This window comes from Pleuronectes platessa, chromosome 20 (genome assembly GCF_947347685.1).
Source record: "Pleuronectes platessa chromosome 20, fPlePla1.1, whole genome shotgun sequence".
NCBI lineage: Eukaryota > Metazoa > Chordata > Actinopteri > Pleuronectiformes > Pleuronectidae > Pleuronectes > Pleuronectes platessa.
In genome coordinates this window covers 9,191,723-9,215,448 of record NC_070645.1, presented here as the reverse complement: position 1 = coordinate 9,215,448, position 23,726 = coordinate 9,191,723, and the positions used below count along the sequence as shown (strand labels likewise).

The window sequence follows — 23,726 nt, the reverse complement described above, 5'->3', positions numbered from 1 at the left end:
AACTTTTAATAAAAAGCCATTTCAGTCAGGATCAAAGTATGTGGTCACGCTGGTAGAAATGCGAGTATAATCCTCAGTTAATGATATACCTTATCTGATAATCCCGCCCGATAAAGATTCCCTGAGGAATATTCCTTAATCCCCACGATCAACAAGGAGGTTTCAGAGGTCATCTTCATTCCCTCTTGTCAAGAGTCTCTGGCTTTTTGAGCATACGCGGCCAACCAGGCCTTGTCTAGGGCGGCGGGTTACTGTTTGATTGATGGTACACGATATGGTAAACGCAGTTGGTTGGTCAGGTTGCTGCTTTAGTTTGTTTAAAAGTCAGGATGACATCAAATCAAATACAGCAACAAGGACGGGACTGGAAACTTGAAAAACGATTGAAAAAGGTTGTCATGGACATGAGCACGTGCTCTGCTTCCTCCCGCACAAGTTTCATGTTCGGAAATTAAACCCCAAAACACTTTTTCGCCCATTAAAATTGAAGATCATCTTTCTCGTAAATAGGGTGTCAAGCATCCAGGCTAATTAGCTTATGAGGAGTGGAGACAGCAGTGAGCAGTGTTTGCTGCTGAATGCATCGCTCTCACATTACAACATGCGGGCTCGCCCTCTCGTCTGGGAAAGCATCATGAGAGTCGCTCTGTCGCAGGGGGGCAGCATCTTGTGGGCATCAGGAGTCAGACTGGGAAGTAGCTCTCTCCCAGTGGTATTTAAAACCCTGTTGCAGTGGCGAGGAAGAGCGTCCTGTTTGCTCAGCTCGTCAGCAGCACCACGCAAACACAGTAAGTAGACTTTAGCTCCTTCTTTGACGCTCACAACTTTACAGTCCAGGAAATGTTTAGGGCGAGTTTGGATGCTTACAAATGTTTTCATTGAGGAAAATATGTTTTTAGTTTAAAGTCACTTGAACTAGAAATGTAAACTTAACTAAGGCTGCAGAGTGTGTTTAACATCTGAACACAGCAACTCATTTAATATGCTCTACATTCATTTAAGATAATCACATGATTTTTTAAGTTTTACATTCAGTTTTATAATCACAGTTTTTTAAGTTCCATGGTCAATTGTCTAATAGTTGTGCCTCTTTAAATTGGATTTTTGCCATTTTGCTGTACATTGTTTCTTCATGAGAAATCTGTCTATTATAAAAAAAATGAGTGGTCATTGAAAGTGTTCTGAGTTAATTAAGCTTCTTAATTAAATTCTGTATGTTTTCATACGAGTGAGTAATATTTCAGACTGAACTATATAAAAGCACATTTCTACATGCAAGTAGATCATTTCATATCCTCCTTGTTCCTCAGCTGTGGAAATCTGTTTAACATTTGCCCATTAGCGCACATCCTGCACACTCGGCTTCTGCAAACAGATCAGTCACAGTCTCATTTACAAAGGACAATGAAACTTATTTACCGCTGATGATCGGAAATGAGGAATCAGCAGGGAGGGTACATACGCTGGGTCATTATCGAGGTCACCAAATTAGAGGAAAACGAGGCTGGGCTGTAAACATGGACATGGGTCCATAGAGGATGACAGATATGAGGTGCAGATGACAGTCGCCCACCGCAAATTCATCATCATTTATTTTATATTGTGGTCACGACTTAAGTGCAAGGCTGATCCAAGTATATTGAATATTTAATAATTGATGGATCATAATGGATTTTTTGGGTAGAAATGATTTGCCAATATCACATTACAAACATGGCTGGAATGTATCGCTTGCATATGTGGTTATTCCTTGGGAGAAATAAAACCAGCTTCCAAGTTTGTTTTCTTAATTTCCGTGTGACGCACATTAAACATCGGTTTATCGGACACAAGAAGTACAGTTTCAGTGCTCTGTCAATTATTTTACACCTCGTCAACCAAAACTTCTGCCCTTTTTCCAAATCCTCGCAAATAAAATCTTTACAACCAAACTAAAACAAAACTTCCCTGACTGAAGCACACCTTTAAAATCCTCCAACCAATAGAAATGAGCACAAGTAAAGGAAATCTTATTCAAAAGAAAAACTATTTTGTCCTCATACCAAGGACAGTCAAACAAAAAAAGTAGAAGTAAAACAAAAGATTAGAAAATTTGCTATTCTTTTTGAGACAATAAGTTAGGTATTTAGATTCATGCCATTTATCAAAATACCATTTTGCTCCTAATCTCTGTAATTTCACCAAATAGTGACCTCTACTCCGGAGATCGGAGTCAGAGTCACCTTAAAGCGGCCAGTAAACGCCTGTCTGTTGAGATGTGGTGTTTGAGAAAAGTTGTACAGAAATGTGGTTTAAATCAAAAGTGAGTGACGGAAACAGAAAATAATTTCCTGAAAATGTAACTCCCGAGAGGGGCTGCTGTTTTGACCTGAGAAACACTTTTGATCAATCACAGTGTACACCGAGTGGAAAGCGCCGCGGCATAAGGTCGAGAGGACTTTCCGACATAACTGCACCGTAGTAATTCGCCCACCAAGAGAATGTCACATGTCGTTTGGCCTTATGAATGTGACCGAGGGGCCACAAATTACAAGGTCTCCCTCAGTCGCGCTCACCGAGGATCACGCAAGGACACCTGGGACGGATTCAAACACGCTGCCCCCCAGCTGTGAAGAACATAATTGCTTTCTTCAAACAGAGGGGCTTCGACCTTCCGAATACTCGGCAGATCTGAATGCCCTACTGGGTGGAGTCAAAGTCATCTCTACCCACATCCCCTCTCAGGATACACTCCTCAAGAGGAGTCTATGGTTCAAGGCGTCATCTGCCCTCTCTGGCACAAACACTTAATGTTTCCCTTGCGACTAAAACAGGCTTTATGTGCTCGGTTACTGTACAGGACCTAATTGAAACTATTCTTTTTTGTGCATGTGTGTGTTTGTGTGTGTGTGTGTACTTGGTTGTGTCTAGACACGTGTCACTGTTGTCCCTCTACATGAGGGCTCGTCTCCGCGGAGGTTCTGTTGAATGATGAACTTCAACAGGGAGCTAACCCGACAGAACAGCTCGTATACGTGTGTGGTAGCAGAAGACGATCCAGCCTTGGCGAGCCTAAATGTGTTTGAGGTGAAACTGACATGAAACTGTACGAAAAATGTACATATACATATTGAAAAATATAAATTTTTATGAGGTCAATAGACAAACATGAAAAACTAAAGGTTTCTAAAATAAATTTGAAGACGTGATGTCTTTCTTCTGCAAGTCTTTAACAATGTAAGTTATGTAACACTCTATCACTAATCCCAGTTCTGTGCAACGTTTAAGAAAGCCATTGTGAAGAGCCGAATAAATACCTGATTGTATAATAATGTTACATGAGTGCAGTGACAAATATCTGTTATATCATCTATTACATCAGAAGCCACACAAAGGCAATTGTTAAATGATCTGTTGGTCCACGTGGATAGAAGTTATTTTTCACTTCTCCTCTCCATTATGTTCCAGTTGGCCGAGAGGGGCGACCTCGCTCTCCTGCAGAACCTGGTGAGGAAGAGCCCAAAGGTCCTGAGTGGGAAAGATGAATGCGGAGCGAGTCCCCTTCATCACGCTGCCGCAGGGGGCCACGTCCCCCTCATCCAATTCATCACCACTGTCATAGACTCACAGGGTAAGCGTGCCTCAGTCATCGATCATCAGCCGCACTCCAGCACAGGTAAAATATGTGGATCGTGAATCACCATGATTCTGCCTCTAAGTTACTGTATCGAACGGAGTGTTTGATTTGTATCTGGCACGTGTAGGAAGTGGCAGTACACAAATCGTTATGTATTCACATTTGTGTGTGTGTGTGTTTGTGTTGTCGCGTCCTCTCCAAGAGCTGAACAGCTGTGATGAGCAGGGTAACGTGCCCCTACACTGGGCAGTGGAGAGGAACAGAGAGGTGAGCTGCAGGGCTCTTATGGACCTGGGGGCCAACCCCAACATCCTCAACACGGCCCTGCTGTCCCCTCTGCACCTGGCTGTCACCCGCGGACACAACAACCTGGTGGAGGTGAGCAGGCTAAAAGTGTTCAAGTGAAATAAGGGTTATCTCAGTGATGGCAAGGACATAGCAGAGGCGTTTCACACAACCCGATACACTGATCATGTTCAGATATGTGCACATACACAGTAAAGTAACACATCATAATATATAGATCACAAACCATATATAAAGACGGACGGTGCATCTCCACTTCCTCCTACTATACAGGAATGAAGCTGAACTTTGTCAAATACAAACGATGCCATCTTGTTTAAAGAAAAGAAAGAGTCAAAGTCACCTGCTGTTAATCAATACTTTCCACATTTACAGCAACAAGGTGTCCATCTTTAATTACAGTCTGCTATGGAATAGATATGAATGACACAGCACTTTTTTCCTGAAAAGTGCTGGTTATACATCATATTTAGAAGCGCTCTCTGATGGACCCATCATACCAAAAGGTTGTCTTGACTGTGGGCTGAAGGACAAAGAATGTAGCCTTGAAATCTCTCTCTCTCTTTTTTTTTTTTTACATAATCTCTTATATCTTTGAAACCACATGAACTTGTCATTGCATGCGGCCATTGTTTTCTAAAGTCATCTGGCAACTTTTTACATGACTGACAAAGGTGGACTCCACGGCCTGCTTGGAAAGACTTTGTAATGTCACCCCCATGGCATTTGGCTGCTGTCCACAAACTGACACAGGTTGCAGTCACAGTATGGTGGCAGATGAAGGACGCACATATGCATATACATACGCATTTATAGAGGACAAGCTGGAGATCACTGTTGAGTCTTCATCTCTGCCCCCTACAGCTGCTGCTGTCTTACACTGACACAAACTGTAGTCTGGAGGGAGACCTTGGGAACAACCCGGTGATACTGGCGTGCTCTGTCAATAACTGTGAGGCTATAGGCATACTGGTATGTAGAAAAAGTTTTTGTTCAGTTGTGTTGTACCTTCACCAGTCTTTAAAGGAAAACTGCCTGTCAGTACATAACAGATTACGTAGCTCTGCTTTAAACTGACAGTCACTACACTGCGGATGTCTCTGACAACCAATTGTCTCTGTTTGTCTTCCTCCCCATCAATTCCCCGATCTGTCAAAGTTGAAGCATGGAGCGAAGCTCTGCCAACGGAACAAGCTCGGCCATTATCCCATCCACGCAGCTGCTTTCGCAGGTGCAAAGAAAGCCATGGAAGTGATCCTGAAGGCCGGTAGGACACAACGAATGATCTATCATCAAAAAGCTGAAAGTGCTGACAATAATGAAAAAGTTTTTTCAAGGCCGAACTGCACATTAGGCTGATAGATAACAAGAGAGTTCACCTCAGTCTGCAAAGACAAATTCTCATGGCACTTTGTCTACAGTCTAGAGGCCACAGATTGACAGTGGGTTTATCCACAGTGGGAGGTCGCTGGGTAAATCTTGTTTTTTGGAGAAAGGCTCAGTCAGGGGACAAAATACTTATGATGACTCTGCTATTGTATGGCAAGAGAATTAATGGGTTCTTTTTACAGTTTGTGAAATCCCACTGAGAAGGTCAGGAAAAACGGATTCTATTGCTCATCACTTCCTTTCCTTCTGAAAAAAAATCAAAGAACCTAAATGTTAATTTCATGCAAAAAAAAAGGGGTCCTGCAGTTGAAATTCCCTTGAGAGCTTGTTAGCAATAAAAACAAATATGCTTATACCAACAAGCATTAACTAAAGTTTTGACAATTAAGCAACTGTTTCCTTCTTCCCTGTAGGAGAGGAGCTTGGCCACTCAACTTTAGTTCACATCAACTATTTAGACAAGTCGAAGAGTAGTCCGCTCCACCTGGCTGTTCATGGTGGGAATATTGAAACCATCCGCCTCTGCATTGCCTCTGGGGCCAAAGTTGACCAACAACAGGTACTGAAAGCACTTCATTGGTTTACACTTAAGTAAATTTAGGGTACATCCCTACTACTAAGTTTTTAAATGAAAACCCATCAACTCTGCTTACGGACACACTTGGCGTCCATACTACTGGGGGGCTGCTTTCAGTCTTGGCAAGCAGAAACTGAGATGTTGATGTTGCTGATTAGGTCTTTCAGTCACAACGTAGGCTTGCTGATTTGTCAAGCTCCGATCATGTGACAGGAACAAAACAACCATTAGCCTCGTCTACCAGTGCAGAGTGCAACATGGATAATCAATTACAAGTGTAACTGAGCCTGTTGTCTTCGTTAACAGTTGTTGTTTAGTTATATTCTGTATTTTACAATGATACAACTGCTAGGAACCAAATGCTTCCCTTGTTTACGTGTGGTCACATGATTTGCGTTGCTGGGTATGTTCGTATGGTCCTGGATTCAAACTATACCAAAACGCTTGTGTGAACATAGTTTAGTTCCTTGCTAAAGCGTAGAAGTATGGCTATAACCTTAGACAACCACCTGCATCAGTCATACATATATACACAATACATACACACCTGGGAGCTACGGACTTATGATCATTCCATGCTATGTCAGATTTGCATTGTTTTTGAATCTCGCTCGCATTTGCCTACATGTGTAAAGTGTTCCCTGGCAAAGGGTTTCAACCTCAAACATCAGTCTCATCGGGCCCGTCTGGGAGTGATCGTTGTGTTTTGCCCTGGGCTAGTGGCCAGGGCGACAGCAGGAATAGTGACTACAGTAATAGCTTCAGTTGGCTAAATTGATACAAATTACCTCCATTTACACTGTGGCGCCGAGAGGAGCGATCACTGGCCTCCTTCTGCCTGTCCTGGTTATCTCGTTAAAGGCTTGTGTTACAGTCCCCGGTGTTCAGACAGCAAGTCTGGGAGATACTTTGCTAATGCTAATACACATGAGGGGAAGTGTACATGTATAAGAGAGCCTGTATGCATACTAATTGGAGTGTGTTTATCTTCTCCTCTGTCCAACTCAGTATGTCACTGTGTCGCCATATGGAGCAGACACAAGCATGTTTGCGGAGCTTGTGAATATTCATAACTCATAATGCTTCCATGTCGGATGCTTTCCAGAATGACAGGTCCACGCCGCTGCACTTGGCCTGTACCCAGGGTGCGACTGAGGTAGTCAAACTGATGCTCTCCTCCTTCGACCATGTGGACGACATCATCAATCTAACTGACGGGGCATGTCAGACCCCTCTGCACAGGTGGGCTTAACCTATCCCTCCATCACACGGACTAATTCATTAATCACGCTTATGGCGGTCCAATGCTCGTGTTTATAGCTAAACACTGAGCTTACCATTGAGGACTTAAAAATCATATTTTGATATGTAAGGAAATAATTTTGTTTGCTTTTTCGTCAAGAGTTGCTATGTGTGTGTCTTGGCTGGGCTCAGTGACTGGAGTCAATGGGAAATTGCCAGTCAACCAATATAAATGCCTGTATTGTAAAGAAAGTTGGCATATAATCACCTGTAAAACCATAATACTTATCACTTATTACTTTATGACACAGAGCTTGTTCATTTGTCAGCTTTAGAAGCTCTTGCATAGAGCCAGGCTAGCGGCTTCCCTATGTTCAGTCTTTATGCTAACCTATGCTAACAACTGCAGGCTGTAGCATATGTTGATTGCACATTTGCATCGATCTTTTCTATTAATTCTAGATATAACATGTCTTCACAACATCATTAACAAATACTCGTTAGCACTGATTCTACCCCTTTAAAACATACACCCATTGCATTCACTGTGACTTGTGATTATTGTCCCGACAAAATTTCACAAATCAATCTGCATTATAACAGCTCTGTAACACTGTAATAAACAAAGAACATAAGATATAAAAAGCTTGGCAGGGCCGGCAGAATAATGAACTTTAATTGGGGACAATAATAATGACGAATGCATAATAAGGTTTGCTTCCTACATTAACTTTATCTCAAAGCTATTTGTGTTGGCACATACAGCAGCAGATTACGAGCCGCTGCATGGTAAAAGGGTCAGATCGATGTGAGCATGTGTTTTGTTTTGTTTTCTTTAATCTAGAAACAGAAAGTCCTTACCCTACATTTTTGTTCTGGTACTAACGCCCTTGATGTAAATTGCCCCTCCCAAACCGAATGAAGGTCTCACTTATATCTGCCTAAACAACAACAGCAATGCTCCTATTGTCCCCCAGCTACAGCATTATCTGTGGTGTGCAGATTTCAGTCATTGAAATCATCCTTCCTCTACTTATGAGAGAGAATACCACAAGAGTACCAGGAACTAGTTATTAAAGCACGTCACTGAAGCATTACTATCCCGCAGCTAAGAGATGTAATGACAAAGGTAAATCTGCTTGTTATGTCATGCTATGACGCAGCAGAATCAGAACGTCCTTATTTAACATCTGACAATAAGACCTAAACTCATAAAGTCACATGGTGTGCGGCTCGTTCAAGTCAACTGTGTTTACTTTTCCAGGGCGACAATATTTGACCACACAGAGCTGGCCGAGTATCTAATTTCTTTGGTAAATATGGCACACACACACACACTTTTCACAGCAGTTATGCTCAGGCAATTTCCTACTTCTTTATCAAGTTTTATCAATCTTAAGTGACAGAAAAGACAGAACAACTGTATTTCTTTTTCGTGAAAACTGAAACTGTGCAAATTAAAGGGCAAATACATGTTTTTTTCATCTGTTGGTAGAGTGTATATAAAGATGTGGGTTGCATCTCCAGTTCCTTGTACTATAAATGCAGCTAAAAAATCCCTGATAGGAATGCTGCCATCTTGTCAATTTGGAGCCACAGTCACGATCAGGGGATGGAGCCATAGTAGAGCGACTGACAAATCACGAATCAGTCTCAGTTGCCAATCCTGATGTTTAAAATAAAAAAGTAAGCATCAAACAACTAATTAAAACCAAAGTTACTGCTAAAAATTAACATTTTAAGACAGGGGCGGCGCTAAAGACTTTGGGCCCTGGTGATCCCAGCCACTAAGATGGATGAGGCGGGATTTATGACCATATATTGCAGCCAGTCACCAGGGGGCGATCAAGATGAGTTGGGCTTTATCCAATGTTTATAAACCATCTCCAATCTGAGTGGCTTCACTGCTCAATTGCCATCAGAAAACGATTAGGGATTACAAACACACCTCTCAGTTCAGTAGAGGTTAATAGTAGAATACCTGTTGCTTGCATGCCATCTGTCACCACTTGTTACACTCAATGGTCCATTTACACAGAACTGTGTTGCTAGGAAAACCAAGAACGTTTATCTCCCGCCAACTCGTTCTGTTAGCAAACACTGCAGTGGGAGACAAACTGAGCGTGTTTGTCACTTAAATGGCCGACATAGTGACCTCACCTGGCACTGAACACTGACCATCATTTAGTATCCGCCCTGTAAGATGGTGTTTTACTCTGTTATTTCACTATACAGGAGTAATGTGTTTTTGGCACAAGTAATCCAAACATTTGCTCAGAGTTTACTCCCCTCTCCAACTGTGTCTGTCTGGCACATTACACATTTTAATAATGCAAGTGGACAGAGGCATTAGGTTTTCTGGTTGTCCGTCTGTCTGTGGAACTATCCATCCTGTTCTTGTGAATGCGTTAATTGCGTTGTGAACGCGTTATCTTAAGTGCACCTTGAGAGAATCCTTTCAAATTTGGCTAAAATGTTCACTTTGACTCACAGATGACCTGATTAGATTTGTGTGGTCAAAGGTCAACGTCTCAGTGGCCTTGGTAGTTATTAACATACGACATAATCTTCAATATCAAAATGCATCGGAAGACTCCCATTTCAATTCATTTGCGGTGCATGTCTGAGCTTAGGCAGTGCAAGAATTACTTACAATTTTATTTCACTGTGTGTTACCATTGATGTGGTGACTGATATTGTAATGTTAAGGCTTTAGTGTACTGTCTACTCAGGGTGCAGACCTAAACCACATTGATTGTAAAGGAAATTCTCCTTTGCTGCTGGCCACGAGCTGTGGGGCATGGAAATCTGTGTCTCTGCTGCTGTCGAAAGGTGAGCCCCATTTTTGTATTTCACCATAAGTAATGCTCATATGAAATGCAGGCTGTGCACACTCATGACTTTATATATGTTTAGGGGCATATGTAAATGCTGCAGACAGATCCGGTTGTAACTTCCTCCACCTGGCCATTCTGCAGCCTAAGGGTCTGAAGAATCTTCCCCATGAACTGCTGCAGGTACTGTCAATCAGAGTCGCCTGTTTGCTTATGCATTGTGTGCCGCTTAGGTAAAGATGTCATCAAGAGATTGCAATCCAATTTCTGTAATGGCTCGTTCAATTTGCCTTGAGTCTCAGCTGTGTGTGTTAAAGACATGCGGAGGAGGTTCTTTACACTCTCAATTATCCAGATTATAGTCCTTTAAGATATTGAAAGGTTTATCTATAATAATAATACGCTAGAGTCCTGCCAAAGCCCTCAAATGAATCACAGATAAGGGGGATGTATTTACATTTAATAATTATATTCTGACAGTGTGTGAATATAGTCACTGTACAAATATCATTACACAGCTTTATTAGCTTATTTATAAAATGTCAGTATATGTGTATACGGGAGTGGATGCTGTAACTTTGGCTATAAAAGTTTGACATTTATGCTGCATGACTGCTGCAGCTGATTCAAGTTTTGGATTTGTGCATTGTTAAATCAACGGTACCTTGAAATGTTCGTCATAATGTCTCAATGCAATGGACTTTGTAATGTTTTTTAACTCCAGCAAAACAGTGTGAAGGTGCTGCTGGGCTGCGAGGACAACGACGGCTGCACCCCTCTCCACTACGCTTGCAGACTGGGTATCCATGAATCAGTAAAGAGCATGCTGGGCCTCTCGGGGCAGGTCGGCCTCGCATTCAAGTCCAAGGACAAGAAGTCTGCATTGCACTTTGCCGCCCAGTGAGTTCAATTGGTCCCTGAGGGCATCAGGGATTTCCATACCACTGGACTAAACAATACTGATTTGAGTTGCTTAGAATTTGCAAATTTCCTCCGAGAAGCAGCAGCGATGTCACGGCTGCAGACCAGTGTGGGATGTTCCTGTTATCTGGCTTCTTTTATAATATTCACACCCACAGAAAGTATCCCACTGTATTACTGTTAAAACTGTGGAGCTCTTATTTAATATATTACTCAGTTTCCCTCTCTAAAGAATTCACTTTCACAAGCAACTTAAAGGCTAGGTGGGTAATCCTGGAAAAACTAGCAAGAGCGGGTACGCTTAAAAATGCGTTGTGTACCCCGCGTTAAAAAATACATTGTTCTTGTTACTCTACAATAATAAGTCTTGTGTATTAATCAATGACATCAAATTATTTTAGAAGGAGGCTATTTAAAGGACTTTGACACACAATTTTCCTCAAGGCCTTAAAGACTTTTGTTGAAGACTCATCTTTGTAATTGAATAACAGTGGTCAGATGAAAAATGAGCAGTGTAACCCTATGAAACCGTTACCCCACCGCTCAGTTGTGAGAACAGCTGTACCCGGTCCTCCGTTTGAAGATTAACCGCCGTGACACACCTATTACACCGAGACCTGACTGAATTGTCACAAGAATAGAATTCAATTAGCGTGAAGAAATGCTGCTAATAGTGTGAAATAAGGGGACGTTCGACATTATTGTTATTGATTTTGCTCTCATGTTCAGCCATTGTATGAGAGTTGGAGGACGAATGAAGGCCGCGCTGCTCTGATATCATACTTTCACTCATCCACCTGTCTCCACACAAAGTGCTGCTGACCTTTCGTAAAAGGTTGGGAGATGAAGAAAGATCACAGAGCAAGATAATACCTCAACTCTGTTCAGGTCTTCTCGCAGCTTGTGGCTCCATTTATCAATGACACTCGCAAAACTTTTATTCCATATTTTAACTACAGGTTCAAGCCCCACACCGTGTCCTTGAGCAATATGCTAAATCACCAAGAGGAAGTGTTGCTGCCCCCGACCTTTGGCTTTAGTGTGATGTGGGGATTTTCATTTCCGTTTGAAAAAGGTTCTTCTAATTGTGATTCTTCTATTTAAGGTACGGCCGCATCAATACGTGTCAACAACTACTGGAGAACATCACAGACTCTCGTTTGCTGAACGAAGGTGACGATCGAGGCCTGACTCCGCTTCATTTGGCTTCGAGAGGGGGGCACACCAAGGTGGTGCAGCTGCTGCTGCGTAAAGGAGCTCTCTTTCACAAGTAGGTCCACAGAAAGCGCAAACATCTGTTTTGATGTTTTTTTGCTATTTGCAGTGTTCACATCTGTGTTCAGTTTTCTCATGTGTGGGTCAGATTGTGATAAAGTCTGAGAAAAATCGTCTTTTCTCACCATTTGTCACCGGCGTCTTCTGATAGATAGATTAGACACACAGGTAGAGACGGAGATAGCTGAAGACAGATAGATAGAGATAGAGATAGAGAAATTGAGAGGGATAGAGACAGAGAAAGAGACAGAATAAGATGGAGAGACAGAGAGATAAAGAGCGAGGGAGAGCTAGAAACAAAGAAAGGGATTTAGAGAGAGATCTCGATGGAGAAAGAAATAGAGAGATAAAAGGCAAGAGAGAAATAGAGAGAGATAAATACAAAGACAGAGATAGAAAGATAAAGAGCGAGAGACTTATAGCGAAAGAGATAATGAGAGATAGACACAGAAAGACATAGACATTATGTTACAGGTTAAAACATTATTATATAGTTGGTACCTTTGTTCAGACCCACTATGCATTATTGTCCATGAGAGGGCGCCGCCCAGCATTTCTTGTTTTTTATACTCTTGGTGATGTCATGCTTGACATCACTGGGACAAACTAAGTGAAGGGGTTCCCTTTTTCTTTCTTTTGTTATTTTTGAGCAGTATAAGTCTTGATTCCATATATTTAATTTAAAAGATCAACGCGAATGAGCTTCTTTAGTGGGTAAATTAATTTAAAAGATAATAACGACATCTGTGCAGAAGGAGCACTGTGACTAGTTACCTGCTCATCATGGTTCAGGCTGAAGGTGTGAATTGAACACACTATAAATATCAGCTGTGCCGGTAGTTCCGCAGGAGGGGAAAAACTGTGTTGTCAACAGCATGGGTTGTTTGGGTTTTATAGTTTAATTGTTATTTGGTCTAAGTTACTTGGCGATTGGGGAGCACTGTAAATAAAACTATTCACCTGTGAAATTACAAGAAGTCTCCTGAGTCTGCCTGCCTACCATCTTTTTTATGGCCCCTCGACTCAGACCATCTCACACCGATTCCTGTTGGTTGTTTTTCTCTCTTCTCCAGTGATTATAAGGGCTGGAGCTGTCTGCACCATGCTGCTTCTGAAGGATACACACACACGATGGACATCCTTGTCTCAAACAATCCCAAGTTACTGGACAACACCGACGAGGACGGGGTAAACATTATTAAACCAAAACAGTTCAGCCCATAATAAATTTTGCACGAATATGTGATGGCCACTGTAATCATTTTGTACAGTTCATGAATATTTTGGTTTAAGAAGACTTGAATATGTTCAGCACTTTTCTGCTCAGTCTTCAGGCCGTACAGTATTTATCAGGCAGGTCACTAATAAATACTGTACGAGTGGCAGTGAATAATCCAGTCATCGCTGTTGTATAATAAATCCAGTCTGTCTCCTGCTATTAACCAGAGCACTGCACTGCACATCGCAGCCAAAGAGGGACATGTGGCTGCAGTCAGGATGATGCTGACTCGGGGAGCGGAGTTCATCCTAAACAAGAACGACACTTCGTTCCTGCATGAAGCGCTGCAGAACGGCAAGAAAGATGTGGTCAACGCGGTAATCGACAGTGACAGGTACCTTGTTAATACCCTAAAACTGCAGGAGCCTAAAGATCAGTCTGAAAGGAATTGGACTGAAATTATTCAGCATTTATCAAACGATGATGTTTCGCAAAAAACATGTATTTGAGTAAACACCAAATTGTCATTAAAGAAAAACCCGTCCCTTTGCGACAATGCATTTTTCAAGAAATCCAGAGAATTTTCTCAACCCTCTCGGTACTCCGGTTTATTAGAAAAAAGCCCAAATGACCAGATTTTCAGTTACATTCATTTCAGATTTCAGATTCTGGGAGAAGTAGTGTCGATCGATGTCAGGAGTTATTTTCTTCAATGTCATAACTGTTTCATTTCTAGGTGTTAAGATCGATTTCTGTATTTCTGCCTCCAGATGTGTTGAGGCGATACAAACGTTCCTACCTGGCTCAAGTCAGAGATGTCCCATACTAGACATGATCGAGTTTCTGCCTGAGACCTTCAAGGTTTGCGACTGACTACACATTAATGTCGTACATCTGAGAGAACAAAAATCCTCTTGATTATTGCTTTGAGTTCACTTCTCACTCTGCACTCTGTGTTTTCCTCAACAGTATCTGTTGGACCGCTGTGTTAAGGAATCTGACGATGACAACAACAGTCCTGACTACCACGTAAACATCAGAGCACACCTCTACATAACTTATATACACATTATTAAATGTACTGTGTCTGCCATGCAAAATAAAAAAATGTTAACTCCATGTGTTGTAGATTGAATATAACTTCCAATGGCTTCAAGCTCCCCTCATAACAAAAAAAGAGGACCTTTCCAAGAAGTACCAACCACTGGCTTCACTCAATGTAAGCAACTTTTTCTTGTGAGCAAATATGCACCTTCTCTTTGGTTTATAACCAATACTGCAGCCAATCACCAAGCGGCGACCAGGATTATTTAGCTCACCTTTTTCAGGAAGCTGTCACATCATTTAGCTTTTATCTTTCGCGGGCCCAGGTGGGAATAAGACGTGAGATGTGTTTTCTGCTCTGCATTATGTGTACATGTGTTTCTTTTTCCTTTGTCAACCTTATGAAGTAATTGATGATTTTTGTGATCCCTCGTTCCGCAGGCGATGGTGCAGTACAACCGGCTCGAGCTTCTCGAACACCCTGTCAGCAAAAAGTACCTGACAACAAAGTGGTGTGTATGAACCCCCCAGAGAGTCATCGTTTTCGTTTGGAGATGTTCTGACAACCAATCGGATTGACTGATTCTCTCTACTCAACTAGTTATGCATTATTTACTGTGAATGTCTTTCTTCTAATGTCACAACTGACTGTCTGTTGTGATCCACAGGATTGCATATGGGAGCAAGGCTCATTTGCTCAACATGTTTGTGTACATGTTAGGCCTGATGCCCCTCACTCACCTGATAGTGACTCTGAGGCCCAGCCTGAACACCACCAGCGGGGAGCCCGATGTCATCATGGTGCCCGTTTCTTTCGAAGAGGTACTCACGACAGTGCTGATCGGGATTCAATTAGAGCTCATACGTAGACCTTGTGTTATAGATAAACGATTCATGTGCCTTTTTGAAGCAGTCCCTCAAGATTAAGTAAATCTCTGTTGTCATTTCGCAGCAAAGTGTGTTCCAGTCCATCTCTATGGGGATGGTCTTGGGCATGAACATCTATTCCATTGTGAAGGAGTTGGTGCAGATACAACATGAGGTACTGTGACGCCCCCCAAAAAAATGTCATTAGCCCATATAAAGCCGGTGCTCATAAATATGGCCGACCAGCAGCGGACACAGTATGGACACAGTAGCGATCAGGTGTGACGGATGAGCGCCCTGTGATTTAGATCTGCAGGATAACTGGGTGACAGCAGTCACAGTGTCACCTCCACACTCGGTCATTTTGATTAGAGCTGTGAGAAGCACTGTCACCTCACATTATACGTCCTGTAATAAACAGTTCAAGTGTTTTTTCGATGATACACTGCACCGGCTTCACAGGTCAAGGATATTCTCCCTGTAGAGTTGTTTTATCTGTCACATTATTTTTGTTTTTTTCTTTCGTAAAGCGCTGGAATTACTTGAAAGATTCGTCCAACAGCAGTGACTGGGTGTCCGCCATCTTCTCCCTGCTGTTCGTCATCCCCATCATGCTCAACGTGGAAAGTTCCTTACACTGGCAGGCAGGGGCATTTGCAATCTTGAACTCATGGATTGGATTTCTCCTTTATCTCCAGAGGTAACGTTCGCTCCCATTTCGTTATCAGGTGATTTTTTTCCAGTTTTTTCAAGGTAAAAACTGAATTCCCCTCATGTTTCTCCAGGTTTGAGGGCATTGGAATCTATGTTGTGATGTTTGGAGAGATCCTGAAGACCCTAGTAGGCATCATGATGCTGTTCTTGTTCCTGCTGTTAGCTTTTGGATTAACGTTCCATGCTTTGATGCTCAACCAGGTGAGAGAACAAAAACAAATATCAAGAGGCTGTAGGGCTTTTTGCAGTTCACCTATTGAAAATTGTATTCCCGGTCTAATTCTTATTTTAGCAATTATGATGTTTTTATACATGGAAATTATGCTGTGTGTGGATAAAAAGGTAAAAACCTTAGCAAAAATTATTTTTAACCCATTGATTTTCAGGGTCAAAGTTAACAAAATAATTTCAAAGAAGCAGTTGCTTTTTCACTTTCGCCAAAAGATGAGATGATATATCCCATGTCTGAACTCAGGCAGCAAAATCCACCGATACCAACTATTCTGAAACTCATCAATTAACGTGCATGTTTTATATTTGATCTGTGCAATAAGCAAAATAGCAGTTTCACAAGGGGATGGAGCTGGTCCACTGTCTCAAGTTATAAGATCACAAAAACCAAACCTATTCCTCCTGTTTATAGCATGAATATTCATTACAAATATCATCACTAGTGGGCCAAAGTTGTCGAAATAATCTGCTCTGTAATAAAGAGATGGGGGGACTCAGCATATTATCGAGAAACAGCTGACATCACCATCTTTAGGACTCGTTCTAATGGTTCAGCGACAGTTATTTTTGTTTTGTCTCCTGCTAAATCACACCAGTTTATTGCAGATGCTGTGTGTGGCATGTATTCTATGCATATGAGCTACAAGTCAATACATATTTTATCACAATGTCACGTACAATACATGATGTTGTGTAACCTTTTAACACTGTGAGATCCATTTCTTTGTCCCCCCCTCAGGAAGAGTTTGACACCGTGCCACTCTCACTGATGCAGACCTTTGTGATGATGGTCGGGGAGCTGAACTACCAAAGCAACTTTCTGGGACCGTACATGAAAAACCAGCTTCCCTTCGCTCCGCTGACTTACCTCATGTTGGTGCAATTTGTGCTGCTCATGCCCATACTGCTGGTGAACCTGATGGTAAGTGGGTCTTTATATTTCTCAGGATTTCATAAAGCTATGTAAGTAAGTATTGATGCTAAAAGATACATTTCATTGGTGGCGAGGATCCTGCTTCTCGAGTACAATCCAAAGTGGAACTCGCATATTACAGACAATCATTTTCTAAGTATGACCATTAGTATCGTGCATGATCCATGTATTATATGTATTTATACATTGGATCTATATACTGAGTGGTTCTTATTTGTCTTTGGTTGCATTGTAGATTGGTTTAGCCGTTGGTGACATTGCTGAAGTACAAAGAAATGCTGTCTTGAAAAGAATAGCCATGCAGGTATGTATTGAACCAGGCTGCATGTGGTTATAGTTTTTACCTCCAACAAGGAGGTTATGTTCTCATCTGCATTTGTAAAAACTTGCTTAACCAATTTACATATGTTACAGGATTTATTATTTACTTTCATTTTGAAAAAAGTCACTTAAAATAAAAAGTTGCTTAGGAGACCGATAATCATGAGTGTGTGCAATTAGGTGCAGAGCCAAATAGTAATGTGACCGTTGGGCCTTGGTGGACGATTGTATTCTCTGAGTGTCATTCTAGTTTAAATACATGTAGACTCTGCAGATAAAAAAAAAGGCATCACATATTTTATCCTGCTTTCTCTGCGCTCACTCAGTCTGCTGTGTTTAAAACATGATGGACAGCCTATGAAATAAGTAAGGAGAAGCTAAAGCACATGCGGACTAGATGATATTATTTTACTCTGGAATCCTTCTAACACTTGGAGCAGAGATACTACAGTGCAAGATGAGACCGATATGCAGCAAAACCCAACTGACGCTTCAAGGATGTTCAGCTTGTAATACAAACACAGCCTGTTGGATTAAGATAATTTCATATGACGGATTTACTTTACTTTATTGACCCCAGATTCAACTCCACACTGCTCTGGAAGATAAGCTCCCTTACTGGTTCCTGAAGCGAGTCGACAAACCCTCCGTAACCATCTACCCCAACCGCAAGTGCTCCCGGGTACTCTCCGAACAGATACTCTGCAACATATGGATTTGTCTCTCTAACTTGTGTATGTCAGAGGGATTTTCCCCTTCATTCACCCTGACCATCTTTTTTTAAACAGAACATTTTATGGCTAATATTCTTTAGCCGTGAGGAGCCAACTGAGGCTTGGAGTCGCGTGCAGGCCAAGTCTCAGGGCTGCACATTCTTGGAGAACGAGCTGAGGAAGCAGAAGAGCAGGTAAAGCACCCAGAGGAACACATGGTGATGATATGAGAGTGGGTTCTTCAATACATTGATTCATGAAATAAAAAATGACCTTTGAGATTACAGAGAACGGATACAAGGAATTGCTTTAATGCGACTTAAATGGTTCATGATCTCATGCATAGGTGACAAGTCACTGTGCTAAAGAGCAATTAATGGTTGTTCTTGATGCATGAGCAGCCCCTAGTGGATTTAAAGAAACAAAGACTGTGGCCAGGTCAAAGATAGAAGTGTCCCTTTTCTCTGATGAGCTTATGGAGCCACGCAGGAGCATCACTTCTAGAAGCCTGAACACAATTCCACACAAACCTAGGTCTGCCACTGAATAACACAAACTGATATTCTCCTCTGCAGGATGAAAGAGATGTCGAGTCTACTGGAGAAGCAGCACAGCCTCCTGAAACTCGTCATCCAGAAGATGGAGATCACCTCGGAGGCCGACGAGGCCGACGGCCCCCCGGACGTCAAGGGCAGCAAGTGGACGACTCTGAGTCGGACTCAGCCGAGGAAACGCAGCGTGTCTCGCTGGGTCCCCCTGATGAAGGCCATAGAGTGAGAAGAAATAAGAATACTGATACAGAAGCAATTATCTAACCCTACCTAATGAAATATCTCCACATTATGCAGGTAATCTGGCCATTATTACATGACTCCTGCACAATGTTGTTCTGTTAAATCAAGCGATAACCTATGTGAAGCTTAAATTCATCTAATATCTACATATATTCAATCAAGTGCAATTAACCGAGTAGGTGTTGTGTTTTTTTTTAAGAATTAGAGGTTACAGACTAAATACTGTTGCATATGGAGTTTAACTTTATAGTCATAGTGGTGTTCCAGGAAATACATAATATATGTTGTTAGTAACTTTTAACTGGGACTAATATATGAATAAATATCCTGTAGCTGTGTGGAATCAGTGTTTCCATACGTACATACGCATTTCTGTGAAATATGTGCTTCTCCATCTATTTAATACAACGTGTCACCTCCTCCTTGACATTAAACATTTATTCAAATGTAAAAATGAAAAGCAATGGGTGTTATTTTTGTATAATTTGCATTAATTTACAATACAGGCATAATTAATGGCTGCAATAAGAGCTTGAAGTAAAATCACTGCAGAATAATTATTTATATCAAGTCTTTACATCTCACAAAGACAGTATTTTCAAAAGAGACAGAAAAAAAAGTGTTGTCTGAAGCTTCAGATGTTCAAAGACAGAACATTGTAGAATATTCTGTTTAGTATTTCAGCCTAGTGCCTGACAAGAACTTTTCTTGCTGCTGGAAAAGTGATGTGAAGCCTACTGCCGGTTCAGGGAAAAATTTCACACTCTACTAAATTGAAACATGCGGTGTAGACATAGGTCTGAGTGAATCCTCGAATTATTAATTATTAAACAGCGTCCTGAATCTGCTTAGTATTCACTTGTGGTGCCTCGTAAGCCACAGAGACGATAATAATTTAACGGCATAACTTTGAATTCATAATTGCCTATGATTGGTACGGTGTACGGTCTTACACTTGCCATAATGGGGATCATAGGAAACTGTGAGAGAAGCAGACAAAGGCCTCTGACATCATGAGCGAGCACCTGTCCCTCTGCTTCTCCAGCACCGGGCCCCAGTGAAGGTCGCGACCCCCTGAAAGTCTCTGCTGATAGATAAACCCTGGCTCCCCCTTCAAGTCAAGTCTCAAGTGATATTTATTACCGTTGGCCCTGAATGTTATAATTCCCAGGGCTAATACAATAACCATGTAGCCATCAATTACACTGATGTTTTTCCACAATATTTTTTGCTTTTACTCGAGCGTCTGGAGAATGACTAATGAGCCGAGTGTTTCGTGTCAACCTGCCTCCGTTTGGCAGTGACTGAAGCAGGAGGTTGGAATATGTCAGCGAGCCAATTCTTTTTTTAATGTAATGCTTAAAAAAAAAAAAAAGACGGTTTATCAACGTGGGAGTAAAATCAGAAAACAGCAGGATCCCTTTGCTTGCACCTCTGAGTGACTCCGTCAGGCCGCTCACCTTGCTGACTGATGCAGTGACGGCAGATAGAGATGGCAGCCTGCCTGGACCAAGGCTAAGCTAAGAGCAGGGATCCCGCAAAAGGTGCAGCTGATGTTGGGGGTTTTGTGAAAGTGGGGTAAGATCGGGGTTGTGGGAAGCACAGGAATGTGTCCTTGGATTAAGAAGCATTCTTGGTAGAGGGGAGCCGGATATCTGAGCAGAGGAAAACCACCGAGCGTTTCAAAATCCCAGCGAGATGCACTTTGACACCGAAAAACTGAATTGGAACGTCATTATAAACCAATGATATTATAGAGTAGCACTAGAAGAGCCCATATCCTCCGCCAAGGCCCAACAGTCCACTTCAATTCAATCACATTCACCGAATAGTGCACACTCATATATCAGTTCCCTAAATAGGATTTGTTGTTTTCATCAAAAAACGCTTTATATCACAATGTCAAAGAAGTTAAAAAAAAAATTCTGGATCTGTTATCTGATCCAGATCCACACCAAAAGCTCTTCAGTGGCCCATACAGCATTCTTCTAATTCTGTGGTCATCCATCCAGTAGTTTTTGTTTAATGCTGCTAAATAACAGATAAACAAACAAATGTGGACAGGGAAGGCATCAAATATTTAACAACTGACCTTATTAGCAGATTAGTGAGATGATTTAAATCACACGCCGCCCTCAGAACTGTTGGGTTCCAGAATTCAGACCAGTGCAGAGCAATAATTCCTCCCTCCAGTGACCCTGGCATGGCCGGCTACCAAAAATCAAGCATGCATCTCAGCTGCGGTTAGGTAATCCTTGGCAGAGTCTTGGAATTGTCGTAAAAAATATCAAAATTTCACACATATTATATGGAGTAATAGCTAACAGGGACCTGGGGTATTCTGGGAACATCTATGGATTCCTGTAAATGCTATATGGACCCAGGACTTCCCAGTCATTCAGAGAAAAGGCAGCTCCCACTCGTGTAAACTCCAGTTTTTTACCCCCACAGCTTGACTCGCATTGCAATACCCGCTGCGTTTTATTTTGTGGAACTCTCAAATCTGACAGCCTGCATCTGATATTCTGTCTGAAGGCTGTAGTGTTTGGCACAACAAACACACAGCGTTTCTTTCTCTGAAACCTTCCCGGCAGCTCTGAAATCTCTGCAAACACAACTGTGCAACTCTGCAGCCTCACTCCAAGGCCTGGAGCAATCTCATCTTCTCCTTCCCCACTCCCCTCTGTTTGCTGTAGATCTCAATCCACAGTAGAATGTAACCCGCTTTCATCGCTGCTGGTTGATACTCTCAACCGAAAAGTTTGGTGGACACAAAACAAATGCGGGAAAAAAAAAAGTAAAGGGAAGAAAAACGCCCCACTATGGGAATGGGGATCGTTCCTCCTCGTCCCTCTGCCACACCCTTGTCATGCCAACGCTCCAGATGTCATGGGAACCGATAACAGCTGGGCCCGGCGAGCTCGGGCTGCGTGTGAAAAGCTGCTCCATCTGCAGAAACCCAATCCCTCTGTGAAACCAGCAGAGGATTAGGCACTTTTGATAAGGTCCTTTCAGACATCTTTATTAACGAAACACATCTGTGGGACCGACAAACCTGGGAAGTGTTTACACAGTGTGTGCATTCCCCAAATGTTGCCATGGGTTGTGTGTGTACTACCACCATGGGGAAAGTTATGCCCCTCCGTGCACCAACATTAGAGGGGATTATTATTCCTGTTGGGAAATAATCAATCCTCTGACATCCTCCGAGTCATTTCTGCCCCAATAATGAGGCGTTCATTAACAGGGCTTAGTGTGATAGTCAAGTTGCGGATGAGGTAAGGTTTAAACACAGTTGTGGTCTGGCTGAGGTCATGGTGGCTTTGGAGAAAAAAGTGGGAGGAGAAATGTCCTACACACACAAAAAAAAAACTGTACACATGCCAAGTCCAGGACACTTAAATTAGAGGGGTGGCAAAGCAATGAGGCATCTTTGGGTGTTATTTTCAGATGTGACCTCATGCAGTTGTAGTCCTGTCAACTTGTGCCATTTTGGAGCTCGAGGCTGAAATAAGTGGGACACACTGCTGACTTGAAAACTTTTTGCTTTCACTCAAATATCGCATCAAGCTGAGAGTCAAACTTTCCAGAAGTGCCCAGAGGTGCCACTCCTGTCCGCCTCCAGGGCGCAGGTGGAGCAGCCATGTCCACTGGCTCCGCAGCGAGCGACCCCGAGGACTATGAGACGTGTTTCAGAAGAGCCGCAGACCCTCTGGGCAGGGCTGTGAGGAAGACGAGCTGCTACGACCCTCACCCATATTCGGACGAGGAGCCGGAGGACAAGCAGGAGCGCAGGGTCTCCAGGGCGCACCAGAGGGAGGCGCGCCAGACTCAGAGGAACGCGGCCAACGCCAGGGAGAGGGCGCGGATGAGAGTGCTGAGCAAAGCCTTCTCCAGGCTAAAGACCAGCCTGCCCTGGGTACCGGCGGACACCAAGCTGTCCAAACTGGACACGCTGCGCCTCGCCTCCAGCTACATATCCCACCTGAGGCAGCTGCTGCAGGAGGACCGCTTCGAGAACAGCTTTGCGCGCCCAGTCAGCCTGGTAGGAGGACACAACTTCGTCTATTCAGTTTGATTTGTATAATGACAGAAAGTATGCAGAGTGAGAAAGTGAAATAACTGTTTTAAAGTGAACCTTAAGTGATTTCTCAGCAGATCCATTTGACTTGTTGCTGTGCGTTTCGTGGTGTTTCTTGGAGAGTTGTCTCGCACCGGGGTCTCCTGGCTGATGAACCTGTTGTGTTCTGCTTTGACAGACGTGGCCTTTCATGATGACAGTCCGCTCCGAGGACCAGGACATCTCCACTGCTGCGGTTCGACTCTGCGGAGCTACAGCATAAAGACTCTATAGGACCTGGAGCGAGAGGAGATGATACAGAAACATCCTGTTCTCTCCCATCTTTGAAAATACTATTCCTGTGTGGCCCGTGTGCATGTGTGGCCCCCACGTCCTCAACTCTGGAACTTTATTGTGTCGTGCAAGTTTACAATGAGTGTGTGACCTCTTGTCTTCATTTATGTTTAATTGTATACTCTGGATTTGGGTTTTTACGCTGTTGACTATCGTAAAGTATATCACTGCTAGATAGAAGTTTATGTATTCTGGTACTTTTGACAGGTATTTGAGTGCGGTTAAGTAGTTTTTGTTTTTGTATTAGATTTGAACATATCAAGCATCATAAGGCCCACGTGTGCAGCAGTTATGGAGATCTATTTATTGTGTTTG

The 23,726-nt window shown here is 42.5% G+C and overlaps 2 protein-coding genes across 2 annotated transcripts; both read left to right on the top strand.

Moving 5' to 3' along the window:
- Positions 1 to 677: 677 nt before the first annotated feature.
- On the top strand, positions 678 to 19,297 carry trpa1b (transient receptor potential cation channel, subfamily A, member 1b). Its single transcript, XM_053412709.1, has 28 exons — positions 678 to 788; positions 2,911 to 3,066; positions 3,448 to 3,610; positions 3,819 to 3,994; positions 4,787 to 4,894; positions 5,081 to 5,189; positions 5,725 to 5,870; positions 6,994 to 7,130; positions 8,395 to 8,443; positions 9,863 to 9,962; positions 10,047 to 10,147; positions 10,689 to 10,864; positions 11,991 to 12,155; positions 13,234 to 13,348; positions 13,607 to 13,773; positions 14,150 to 14,240; positions 14,349 to 14,408; positions 14,509 to 14,598; positions 14,865 to 14,935; positions 15,092 to 15,245; positions 15,376 to 15,465; positions 15,821 to 15,990; positions 16,076 to 16,205; positions 16,975 to 17,157; positions 17,405 to 17,473; positions 18,071 to 18,172; positions 18,279 to 18,397; positions 18,779 to 19,297. The coding sequence occupies exons 2-28, from the start codon at positions 2,968 to 2,970 to the stop codon at positions 18,978 to 18,980; spliced, it is 3,342 nt and encodes a 1,113-aa protein (XP_053268684.1). The 5' UTR covers positions 678 to 788; positions 2,911 to 2,967; the 3' UTR covers positions 18,981 to 19,297.
- A 3,343-nt stretch (positions 19,298 to 22,640) lies between these two features.
- On the top strand, positions 22,641 to 23,340 carry LOC128426048 (musculin). Its single transcript, XM_053412905.1, has 2 exons — positions 22,641 to 23,042; positions 23,257 to 23,340. The coding sequence occupies exons 1-2, from the start codon at positions 22,641 to 22,643 to the stop codon at positions 23,338 to 23,340; spliced, it is 486 nt and encodes a 161-aa protein (XP_053268880.1).
- Positions 23,341 to 23,726: the final 386 nt, after the last annotated feature.